This window comes from Oreochromis aureus, linkage group 7 (genome assembly GCF_013358895.1).
Source record: "Oreochromis aureus strain Israel breed Guangdong linkage group 7, ZZ_aureus, whole genome shotgun sequence".
NCBI classification, from domain to species: domain Eukaryota; kingdom Metazoa; phylum Chordata; class Actinopteri; order Cichliformes; family Cichlidae; genus Oreochromis; species Oreochromis aureus.
This window is the reverse complement of record NC_052948.1, coordinates 31944365-31957553: the sequence shown is the minus strand read 5'-3', so window position 1 is coordinate 31957553 and position 13189 is coordinate 31944365. Positions and strand designations below refer to the sequence as shown.

Genomic DNA, 13189 nt, shown 5'->3' with positions numbered 1-13189 from the left:
CTCCGATCCCTGGCTACTACAGTCTGCATGCTCAATATCCTTGGGCAAGATATTGAACCCCAAGTTGCTCCCCGATGCTTCCATGGGTGTCTGAATGTTAGATAGAAAACACTTAGAAAAAGCATTTAGAAAAAGTGTAAAAAAGGGCTTGTATGAAATGATGTGAATGAGGTAGGTCGTATAAAGCGCAGAAAACCGCTATATAAGAACCAGTCCAATTAGATAATTAGATCAAAAAGTAGATCCAAATTAGTGTTTCAGCTGCAAATGTCTGTTCTTACAGTTAAACTTTTATTTACAGCTAGATGGAAACCACTAAGACTTTGACTTCTGACTAAAAAACAAAACTGTTATCAGTTGTTTGATTGTTCACCAGGGTGCTTAGTCTTACTGCAATAAATTAAATATGGCACTGTGATAAAATTACCTGACTACCACTTTGTTATGTGACTTTATGAGACTTTCTTGCTTATCTTTATTACTATCAAAAAGAGAAGTAAAGGTAATCAGTACAAGAGTATGACAACAACAGAGCGTGTCATGTTTTTATATTCAAGTCAGAGTCTCTATGGCATCTATCCACATGGAGATAAAAGCTAACGGGAAATATTATCAGAACTCATTGCAAAAATGTTTTTTACTAATACTTTTTAGAAGAAACATGCCTCATGAAAACAAACTCAAAACCAAATGTAAAATATGTACCAATGGGCTTTTAAAAAAAATTGTAACACAAATTAATATCTACTTCATCTCTATTTCTAGTCCTTTACCATCTAATGACTTTTGATGTTTCCTTATCACCATTTTGCTGTTTGGGAACCCACTGCCTGTTGCCTCAGTTTAGCTTTGGCTGTGTATCTCATCCAGTTGTTTAAAAATCTGATCTCTTGCCAGCAGTGTTGGGGAGTAACGGAATACATGTACCGCCGTCACATATTTAAAATACAAAATATGAGTAACTGTATTCCATTACAGTTACCGTTTAAAAAGGTGGTATTTAGAATACAGTTACTTTGTTGAAATAAATGGATTACCCGGCGGTATTTTCCTGTTTCATATTGTGGCGGGTCAGGACTGTTTGGATTTTGTTTGACAGCTACGTTGTGTTGTTCCAGGTGGCAGCGTTACGGTTGCCATGCTTACAGGGTGACGCGCTCTCTCTCTGCGTGTTTCCTGGGTGAGAGAGCGACTTTTTGTTGTTGTCCTAAGCTAATAGGCAGAATGCTACAGGCATAGCTCTAAAGAATGTAGCCTCATGAGCAGTGTAGTCCGTGCTGCAGGGACAATGGACTGCCATATCTGTTATGTGTCTGTGAGCGCGAGGGAGGGAGAAAAAGGCGAGTGGAAAAGTACGAGTTGTCACTGAGCAGAAACGGGAGATTGAAGCATGTAAATATAATAATAACCACTGCAGTCAAGAAGAGTGCCTGACGCGCCCATTTGTAAGTAAGCTATTAAGACTCGACTGTACACTGTGTTCGAGTTTTCCTCCAAAACAATAAGTTCAGTTGGAGCAGCCTTTCAACGCCTCTCTCTGTCTCTCGCTAGCAAAGTTGACCCAGACAACTTTGCTTGCGAGAGACCCACGGGTTCCGTGTCGGGCTCGTAGCCGACGCGGAACCCGACGTATTAGCCAGAGGTCCCTTTACTAGAATAGAATAGAATAGAATTCAACTTTATTGTCATTGCACATGTCACAGGTACAGGGCAACGAAATGCAGTTTGCATCCATCCAGAAAGTGCTTTAGTCGTGATATAGATATATTACAATATAAATTAGCAATAATAGAGATGTGTAAGTATATTACAGAAATGGGTCTATTATGGTATGTTATAATGTACACAGTGTGAAGTATGTTATGAATATTCTATAAGTATGTACAGGCTGTAGTGAGTACAAGCTATGTACAGGCTATGAACAGGATATAAATATGAAATAAAAACTATACAGAAATCTGAGATATACAGTTATACAGAATGTGAACTATGTAAGTTATAAACAGTTGTGGGATTAAAAATTATTGTATGTACAGAATGATTATCTACACAGAACTATACAGTAGTGGTAAAGTGCTAGTGGTTGTGGGTGTGTGTATGTTCAGTCCATGAGTTTAACGTGGGTCAGATGTCAGGAGGCAGAGTTCAGGAGTCTGACAGCTGTGGGGAAGAAGCTGTTCCGGTACCTGGTGGTCTTAGTCTGGAGGCTCCTGTAGCGCCTCCCAGAGGGCAGGAGGGCGAAGAGTCTATGTGATGGGTGACTGGGGTCTCTGATGATTTTCCCAGCCCTTTTCAGACAGCGCTTCCTGTAGATGTCCTTTATGGCAGGAAGTGGTGCTCCGGCAATGCGCTGGGCAGTTTTCACGACCCTCTGCAACGCCTTCCGGTCCGAGGCAGAGCAGTTCCCGTACCAGACTGTTATACAGTTGGTCAGGATGCTCTCGATGGTGCAGCGATAGAAGTTCACCAGGATGTCTGAGGACAGGTGGTTCTTCCTCAGAGTCCTCAAGAAGAAGAGGCGCTGGTGAGCCTGACCTAAAGGCGGTGTTGCGGGCCTTCAGGAGGAGACGAACATCCCGGTTCATCCAAGGCTTCTGGTTGGGGTACATGGTGATCCGTTTCTGGGTGGTGACACTGTCTGTGGTTTTGGAGATGTAATCCAGTACAGATGAGGCGTACTGGTCCAGGTCTGTGTGGGTGAACATATTCCAGTCTGTGTTTTTAAATCTGTCCTGGAGCACTGCGCCTGTCCCCTCTGGCCACACTTTAATTGTACTACGGTTCGGAGCCGCGGACCTTCAGTAACAGTAATAAATCACACAGCAATAGCACATTCATGTAGTTGTAAAAAGCATGATAATATATTAAGTAATCCAAAGTATTCAGAATACATTACTCTCATTGAGTAACGTAACGGAATACGTTACAAAATACATTTTGGGGCATGTATTCTGTAATCTGTAGTGGAATACATTTTAAAAGTAACCTTCCCAACACTGCTTGCCAGATGATGGCACATGTAATAACGGCAAAAGTGTGAAAGAGGGAGGCGGAGGAAACTCTTGTAACATACATATGCATACTATTCATAAGGCACTATGGTCCAAACCATAAGCATATGACTTCGTTTTTCACTGATTCATAAATATCAAAACCCATCTTTCTTCCCTTTAAATTCAATTCAATTCAATTGTATTTATATAGCGCCAAATCACAACAACAGTCGCCTCAAGGCGCTTTATATTGTACAGTATATCCTATAATAATAGATACAGAGAAAAACCCAGCAATCATATGACCTCCTAGGGATTAATAAAGTTTTATCTAATCTAATCTAATGAGCAAGCACTTTGGCGACAGTGGGGCGGTCATCTGCTGCGACCGGTTGGGGTGAGAGAAAGAAGACAGGATAGAAGACATGTTGTGGACGAGAGACAGAGATTAATAACAGGTATGATTCAATGCAGAGAGGTCTATTAACACATAGTGAGTGAGAAAGGTGACTGGAAAGGAAAAACTCAATGCATCATAGGAGTCCTTCAGTAGCCTACACCTATTGCAGCATAACTAAGGGAGGATTCAGGGTCACCTGATCCAGCCCTAACTATATGCTTTAGCAAAAAGGAAAGTTTTAAGCCTAATCTTAAAAGTACAGATAGTGTCTGTCTCCCGAATCCAAACTGGAAGCTGGCTCCACAGAAGAGGGGCCTGAAAACTGAAGGCTCTCCCTCCCATTCTACTTTTAAATACTCTAGGGACAGCAAGTAAGCCTGCAGTGCGAGAGCAAAGTGCTCTAATAGGATGATATGGTACTACAAGGTAATTAAGATAAGATGGAGCCTGATTATTTAAGACCGTGTATGTGAGGAGCAGGATTTTGAATTTAATTCTGGATTTAATAGGAAATAGGATCGAAATAGGATTTAATTTCGATCTCGTCTGATCTCAGAAGCTAAACAGGGTTGGGTTTGGTTAGTATTTGGATGGGAGACCGCTTGGGAATATCAGGTGCTATAAGCTTGGCTTATGGCCATACCACCCTGAGCACACCCTTTAAATCCTGCTCTTATGCTCTTCTCTAACTCCTTTCTGACTCTTTCAGGATTGTGAAGAGTTTTGAACAATGAATGATGTCTGAAATGGACTAAAACTTAGGCCTCATGGCAGACAGTTGGTGTTGCAGCAAGTACTCTAGCCTGAGCTATGTGGACCAACAGCTGATGTCGTTCCATCATGACATCTGTTATAGTTTTATGGTTTTATTTCTCAGTCTCATGAATACAAAAAAACAGCCATAAGATGATGGTATGAATTTAAGTTGCTATCAGCTATAAAGCGCTTCCAATTTATTGAATAACAATTGACAGGTAAAAATTAGAAGAAGACTGAAAATTCCAAAGGAAAAGAAACTGGAAAACAAGTATTAGTGGATAATTTTGATTAAAAAAAAAAAACAGATGCTTTAACCATAATATTAATAAAAACCCTAAAACTGATGAGCTGCATATAGCTGGGCGTCTCAGAGTATGTAATAAAAGTTTATCACTTTTATTCCTGTAAACTCAAAAGTCTCTTTGGTTTCCATCCAGCTACAGATAAAAACCAGGAAACAGAACTTACAGTAAAGCATTTTGATAAAGTCAACTTCCTTCTGAAAAAAACATTTCATTGGAAGAGAAAATCAGAAGCAACTAAGTCTAGCTCAAAAAGAGCTTGTTTTATAGTTTTCCAAGCTCTTTTTTATGTGAGATTAGCCCAGTAAGTAACAATGTCAGGTTAACATTAGCTTCACATTAAAGAATGTCACTTTTGCAGTTGGGAAGAGAAAGTCTACAGGAGCTTCGGCTCAGAGGGGAATGTGTGATTATCACTTAACTGTGGAATGAGATTGGAACGGAATCTGTTACATCTGTACCAGCATAAAAGGCAGATATGAGTAAGATAAGGCAAACAATTAGCTGAGGAAAAATATTCTTGATAATTGGTATTACTATTGAAGTTGCACTAAAGTTCATTTAAAAACGTTTTTTGTTTTTGACATGTTACTGATGACCTGAATGTTGTGTTCAGTTGCTTGTACAGTGTGACAGTCTTATTTTTGTGATTGTTACAATGCTATAATCTAAGTACCAGTGGCAAATTTAAATTCAATATGACCTATACAAACATTTCCTTCACAAAAATTGCGACTGTCTGAGTGCTTTACATACACTTTCCCTGCGTTTTTCAGTTGTTTGCCAAAAGTAAATCTAAAGGAGGGATTTGAAAATGCCACTATTTTTACTATTGCCCTCAGCAGCCATATTAGACAAAGTATGCTTCTTCCATGATGCTGTGATGTTTTCCTTCAAAAATTCCTACAAACGAATAAGTCTGAATCTTTAGTCTTTAAATATAAAGTTTTTAATGAGCTGGACTAGATACGTTACGTTGGTTTTTTTTTTTTGGGGATGTGTGGTGAACAGCTGTAAAACAGCCTGTTTCAGTTTAAGAGTTGTTTTCAATAGATCAAAAAGAAAAACAATTATGTTTTGTCTCACTCCCATTTCTTGTCAACCTTGTTGAGATCAAACCATGCAAAGTATGATTTTTTTTTTGCCATTTTTCAAGTGATCTTAAACTTTTGATTGGGACTGTATGTTGGCTTATATTTTGGTCAGTTTTAGGTGTTTGTGCAACTGTATTAACCATCAGTAACCCCATATAAATCATGGCTCTGTGTTTAACAATTACAACAATATTATTGTTGTAATCATCATACACATATTTAGCATTATGTGTATGATGAATTGACAACACAGTTTTTATCTTTCTGCATTCCTTCAGACACACACAAAATTGGGTTGAAGATTGAAGCTGGCTCATGTGCACAAACACCACAAAACTCAGACATTAGAACAGTCATTTGTACTACTCAAACTACATTTCTCATTCATATATTGATCAAACTTATATTTTAATTTGTCTTTGATTAAGAATTAAAATCCTTTATTATTAGGAAATGGAGAAAAGCTCTGTTTTAGTACTTTGATCATATTTAGTCACATAAGGCTGGATATCAAGACCTTTTAACCTCTCTTAGCTGTGCAGAGGTAGCGGGGGGGACTTCAATCTCTTTCTACCCCAGGTCTCAAGACAGTAATTATAATTGTTGTTGTCCCAGATCTTCAGGCCTATTACGAGTGTCCCTAAGAGGGTCATGGACCCCCATTGATCCTCTGCCTAATCACACAAGCCAAGGTGTGAAATTGGGTGGAGGTCATAACCAGCAGAGGTTTCGGGTGAACTAATTGTGAGAACTTACCCCACCCTATAGTGTAACTTACTTATGTGGAACCTAGGAAGGGATCTCAAAACTGGATTATAGATGGCAGACAGCTGGTGTCGTAAACCACCGCCTCTGTTCAGAGATGGTCGTTCACAGTGGACATAGATGGCTTCTTTCACTCCTCTTTCAAACCATCTGTCCTCTCTGTCCAAAATGTGAACATTGGCATCCTCGAAAGAGTGACCTTTGTCCTTTAGATGCAGATGGACAACGGAGTCTTGTCCTGTTGAGGTGACTCAACTATGTTGTGCCATGCGTTTATGAAGTGGCTGTTTGGTCTCGCCAATGTAGAGGTCTGAGCACTCCTCGCTGCACATGCACATGTATTACTAACAATTGCTTTTAAAGTTCTATTGTTGACTTACAAAGCCCTGAATGGATATGTTCTTGGCTATTTGTCTGACCTCTTGCAGCCTTATGCACCCTCTCTTAGATCAAATGATATTTTGCTTTTAGCCATACCAAGGTCTAGGATGGTTTACAGAAGCGATTGAACGTTTGGAGTCGTAGCGCCTAAACTGTGGAATAATCTACACATCAGACAGGCTCCTACTGTCAATTTTTTCAAATCTCATCTAAAAACACATTAATATTCACTGGCTTTTAATACAGTATAAGAGTTATTTAGTATTTGGTGTTTGGTACTAATATTATAGGCTATCAGTTATTTGGTTATAGTTATTTTGTATTTCTGTACAGCATTTTGGTCAATGTTGCTGTTGTAGTTAAATGTGCTATATAAATAAAAATGATAACGATAATGATGTGTGTGTTTTTTTTCTTTCCCTTCAGGCTTAGAGGGAATTTTTTCTGCCCGGAGTTGCAGGGTCCTGATTACTCCCACCATCCTCGGGATGGTGGGAGTCAAAGAATAGGTACTGGTCTGTGTGTGTGGGCTTCTGGTAAACAGCAGTGTTGAGGTTTCTGTTCTCCTCACTGCACACAGCACAGCCCAGAAATGGCAAACTGTTAGCCTTTGTGTCTTCCGTGGTGAACTTATAATTGTTACAAATGTTGTTATTATTACGATTGCAATTCAGTTCTTTATTTGTATTTAGCTCGTCTTTTTTCTCTCTTTCTCTTTCAATCTTGGAATGGACAAAACTGAGCACGCTACAAATCCCACACAGTCACATCTTATTATTTGACTTTTCTTGTTTCCTGTATAAATTGCTCGTCCTTGTTCTACCCTATCATATCCCTGTTCTCTTTTTTTTTGTAGTTTTACTAATAAAAGTTAAAAATGGGTAAAATTGACACCCATTTTGATAACAGAAATGTTGGGTGGATAATATTCAACCACTTACCTTTTTTTTTTTTTTTTTAATCAAGCAGATAAAAAAAGGTAATACAAAAAATCCAACTTAACAACAGATGGACCATATATAGATTTATAGATATGTAAATGTGTGTATATGTAAAACTTTTATGGATTCATAAATGTGATGAACTTTGCCAAGTAGTAATAAAACTATATAACAATAACGCGAAGGCTGGGCAGAACTCATTTGTTTAATGATGAATCCTACAGGCTTCCCGCTCTGAACTAGCTTTCAAATAGCTCATGCTGATAAAGGCTGAGAGATTAGATCCACCCTGTGGGCAGACTGCTATAATCTTCGTCACACTAAGAGGAATCCTGCTTCCTTTCATTCTCTAAACAGACTAGAGATGGGCAACAGCGAGTCATTCTCTGAAGGTAAAACAGAGACTTTAATTTAGACTTCCAGCTAAAATTTAGATTGCTAACTAAATGAAATGACACAGAATGTATCAAATGATACAACTATTGTAACTTGCTGTTAAAATATTTTCAACCTATCATGAGTATAATAGAGTTTTTATTTCTCCAGGTGATCCTCTGAGGATTGTGATGATTGGGAAAACTGGTGTTGGGAAGAGTGCTGTTGGTAACACCATTATTGGCAAAGAGGTTTTTCAGTCTTTAGTGAGTTCAGAGTCAGTGACCGAGACTTGTGAAATAGAACGAGTTAGAGACTGCAAAAGAAAGATCCAAGTGGTCGATACCCCCGGCATTCTGGATACGTCTAAAAATACAGACATCATAAATAAAGAGATCGCAAAATGCATTCACATGACCACTCCTGGGCCTCACGTCTTCCTGCTGGTTCTTCAGATTGGCAGGTTTACCCAAGAAGAAAACAACTCTGTGCAAGCCCTGGAGCAACTCTTTGGGCCTGAGGCAACAAACTACACGATCATCCTGTTCACTCATGGTGATAAGCTAACCAAAGAGAAGACAACCATACAAGAGTATTTGAGATCTGGCCACCCTAAACTCAGACAGTTGTTGGCTAGGTGTGGTGAAAGGTATCATGTCTTCGATAACAAAGATAAAAACAGAATTCAGGTGGCTCATCTGATCAAGAAGATCGATCACATGGTGGGAACAAATGGAGGATGTCACTACACAGATGAAATGTTTGAGAAAGCACAGGAGCAATTAAAAACATCAGGACAGCTTTTAAATGAGGCCTTCATGGCAGAGCTGCGGCAAAAAGTCATCCTGTTTCAGCAAATATTGGCTAATCCAGAGGGCTGGACTAGCTAGGACTACACTGGCCAATCTTCTGAGTCAATAATGGATCCTTAATCTGATATAAATGGCCATTAGTTTCTAATTTTGTAATCACAGTAGCTTAAAAAAACTGCTTAATGTTTTTAGTTGATAAGCTGTCCTGTGTCTGTTATTATGTGTATAATAGTGTTGCCTGAGAACAAATGTATACATAATTTACGTCTGTATGTCTGGTATGTAACCTGCATGACATTTATTTTCATCTTCATTAGTAAATGTTTTGAGCAATATATACAAATTCAAGATCTGCTGTAATTAAATTAAACATGAATTGAAAAAAAGTTTTTTTTTTCACTTTTTTTTTTTCACTATCAACCATAAAAGTTGATACATCAATCGTTTTTTGGCCAAAATTCAATGACTAACTGAAAACTATCTATTTACTATTTTGGTATCATATCATAATTTGAGGAAGAGGTCAGAGCATCGATCTCAGTTTTACCTATATCTTGCCAAATTGCAACACACACTTGTACAAGCAGCTCTTACCTACAATGTAGTTTACATTTTTAGAGACATCAACAAACAGTCCTGTAGGAGTGAGAACTAAGTGAATGTGGGCAGGGAAAGCATCTTTTTAACAGAATAAAATCTCTGGAATCTCTTGAGAAAGAGAGAATGTAGGGAGAAGGAAAACAAGGACAAAGTATAGATGATGGGAGAGAGGTGACAAAATTACATGAGGCAGTAGTGTATTAAACCCCGGGGAATGAAAAGACGTAACAGGGAATCAATCCTCAGTGTAGAGAAGTTTTATATAAAAGTGTTAGATTTACATTTTTACAGTAACTTGATAACAACAAAACTGCAGGCAGACCACAGGACTCATTTTCAAAATAAAATGCCAGTAACTTTATATTTTTACTGGTTTTATGTGTGAGATTGAAATATCCAAATTAGTGTTTCACCTGTTGTTACATTTTAACCTTTATCTAAAGCTGTTTGGAAACTACTAAGATTTCTGAACATAAAAACATGTTATCAAATGTTTTATACTCCCATAGAGCACATTAGTGATTATGCATACTGCTGTTAAAAAATTATCAAGGCATAATCATGTCACAAAATACCTGAATGCCATTTTATTACTTTATGAGATTGCAAATTACTGGAAATGAAGATAAGGAGTTTCCTTGTTTTTTCCTTATTACTGTGAAAAAGAAAGGCCAGCACCGACCAGGACAAGAACAACAGGCTATCGTCCCTTTTTGTATTCCCAATTAAAAAGTGTTTTTGGCCTGGAGATGGAAACCAAACCAAACTAGATCAAACCAATAACCGCAACACAAGCAAAGCAGCATGACGTCTTGTAAAAAGAAGTAAAAAAAGAACAAGCCAAGAGGCAAGTTTCTATTTTACAGTTTTTATTCATTATCAGCACAACAACGAAAACAAAACAAAAACAAAAAACAAACAGAATCACATATATTTAAAATCATTACATACATTTACTATTACATATATAGGGAAAAGAGGAGATAAAGAAAGGAAGAAAAGAAAAAAAACTAGAAAAAAACAATTATTTACGATGTACCATCTGCCCTGCAGTAGTGGACCTTCCATTCATCGGGTGTTTCTGCCATTATCACTAGACACCCTCAACATGGAAGCCCTGCCAGGATTGATCAGGCCCCGGAGTGTGTCAGTGGTTTATTTTAAATTGTTATTTCTCTTCTACTTTCTTCTGTTTAGTTTTCTACAGTTTACTTTACTTTCTTTCACTGCAACTGAGAAGTAATACTTACCTCTTTAATATTTGTGGAGCCTCACTTCTTCAAAGGGACAGAAAGGGTGATAGAGAGAAGTAAGACAAAGGGGACAAGGTAGGAGAGAGCAGAGAGAGCCGGAAGGGGGGCGCCTGATCTGGCATCCCACACCTCCCCACCGGATCGGACTGTACGCCCGGTATCTAAAAGCGTACCAAAAAGGGAGGCAGTGGAAACTCCTTTAGGTTTCACTACCATGAGGTTAACTGCATGGCCCCAAGGAGGCCCTGAGACAGCTGTATCAGTCAACCAGCAAAATTTCTAGTCTTAGGTTTTCTACCCTTTTGACGCCCCCTGTTGAGGCAGGTCCTCCACGGATCGTTCAATCCTGGGCATGCCTCGCGGTTGGCTGACTGCCTTAGCTGCCCAAGTGATGTCAGCCCTCTTTAGCCACAGTGACTGGTCCTCTCAGCAGTGTTAGCCAATTCTCTTATAGCCTGCCGTTGCGCCTGTCCTCTGATCCCAGTCTCTCTAAGCAGTTTTGATGTTGTACTGGCAACAAAGCCCCTGCACCCCACTTCCACCGGGCGCACCTTGATCTTCCAGCCTCTGTCCTCTGCCTCAGCTGCCAAGTTGGTATACCGCTGCTTCTTACACTCAAAAGCCTCCTCAATTGCTTCCTCCCACGGTACTGTCAGCTAAATGATGTACACAAGTTTTTGGGATTTAGACCAGAGGACGAGGTCTGGTCGCAGAGTAGTTGTTATGAGCTCTGTGGGAAAAATTAGTCTCTGATCCAAGTCCACTTGCATCTGCCAATCCCTGGCGACCTTCAGCGGGCCCAGGGCTAGTCCTCAGCTTGTCCCCCTCCCGGACAAATGCTGATGAATACTGACGCTCCTCTTGGTTCGTGAAAAGTTGAGCGTTGATGGATTTTCTCTTGCACTCAACTTTCTTGACTAGACACCCGAGGACCTGATTGTGTCTCCATGTGTATAGAATAGAATAGAATAGAATTCAACTTTATTGTCATTGCACATGTCACAGGTACAGGGCAACGAAATGCAGTTTGCATCCATCCAGAAAGTGCTTTAGCTGTGATATAGATATATTACAATATATATTAGCAATAATATAGATGTGTAAGTATATTACAGAAATGGGTCTATTATGGTATGTTATAATGTACACGGTGTGAAGTATGTTATGAATATTCTATAACTATAAGTATGTACAGGCTGTAGTGAGTACAAGCTATGTACAGGCTATGAACAGGATATAAATATGAAATAAAAACTATACAGAAATCTGAGATATACAGTTATACAGAAATGTGAACTATGCAAGTTATAAACAGTTGTAGGATTAAAAATTATTGTATGTACAGAATGATTATTTACACAGAACTATACAGTAGTGGGCAGCACGGTGGCACGGTGGTTAGCACTGTTGCTGCACAGCAAGAAGGTCCTGAGTTCAATTCCACCATCAGGCCGGGGTCTTTCTGTGTGGAGTTTGCATGTTCTCCCCGTGTTTGCATGGGTTCCCTCCGGGTACTCCGGCTTCCTCCCACGGTCCAAAGACATGCAGTTTGAGGGGATAGGTTAATTGGATAATCCAAATTGTCACTAGGTGTGAATGTGAGCGTGAATGGTTGTCTGTCCCTGTGTGTTAGCCCTGCGACAGACTGGCGACCTGTCCAGGGTGTACCCTGCCTCTCGCCCTATGACAGCTGGGATAGGCTCCAGCGCCCCCCGCGACCCTGGAAAGGATAAGCGGAAGCGAATGGATGGATGGATGGATGGATATACAGTAGTGGTAAAGTGCTAGTGGTTGTGGGTGTGTGTATGTTCAGTCCATGAGTTTAACGTGAGTCAGATGTCAGGAGGCAGAGTTCAGAAGTCTGACAGCTGTGGGGAAGAAGCTGTTCCGGTACCTGGTGGTCTTAGTCCGGAGGCTCCTGTAGCGCCTCCCAGAGGGCAGGAGGGTGAAGAGTCCATGTGTATCTGCCTTGAGTAAGGCAGATACACATGCTGTGACATCAATCTATTAATCAAATAATATTTAATCTTGGTAGCTGTGTTTACTTATGCAGTTGCTCTTAAGTTCATACAATTTACCATCATTTCCCACTGATGGAAAATTTCTATTGAATATTACAAACACAAAGTTTTACTTCACAGAATGACATTGTCTGACCATATAACCTTTAACTAGTTTCCCTGGGCGCGTACGGTGTGTAAACCTAACCCAACCCTACCGCTTACCACCAAGCCAAGATTCTTAAACAGTTAATGCAATGTTTTATATAAAAACCCTTAAGTTAACAATGAAACTCTGGCCGTTCAGCGTTAACTTACTACATATTATGTGATATACAAAGGCAGACCTGCAAAAATTGTGCATTTTGTCAACAAATTATGGACACAAATGTATATAGGAATGAAATATTATTCATATAGACTGGAAAAATAAATAAGACATCTTGAAAAAGGAAAAAAAATACTTTATAGAGAATCAACCCTAAAGACTCCAATGTTTTTGAATTCATAGTAA

General features: G+C 39.4%; 1 protein-coding gene across 1 annotated transcript; it reads left to right on the top strand.

Moving 5' to 3' along the window:
- Positions 1 to 7842: 7842 nt before the first annotated feature.
- Positions 7843 to 9103, top strand: LOC116311378 (GTPase IMAP family member 7-like). Its single transcript, XM_039615902.1, has 2 exons — positions 7843 to 8027; positions 8182 to 9103. Exons 1-2 carry the CDS (start codon positions 8000 to 8002, stop codon positions 8898 to 8900), a joined length of 747 nt encoding a protein of 248 aa, XP_039471836.1. The 5' UTR covers positions 7843 to 7999; the 3' UTR covers positions 8901 to 9103.
- The last annotated feature ends 4086 nt before the right edge of the window (positions 9104 to 13189 follow it).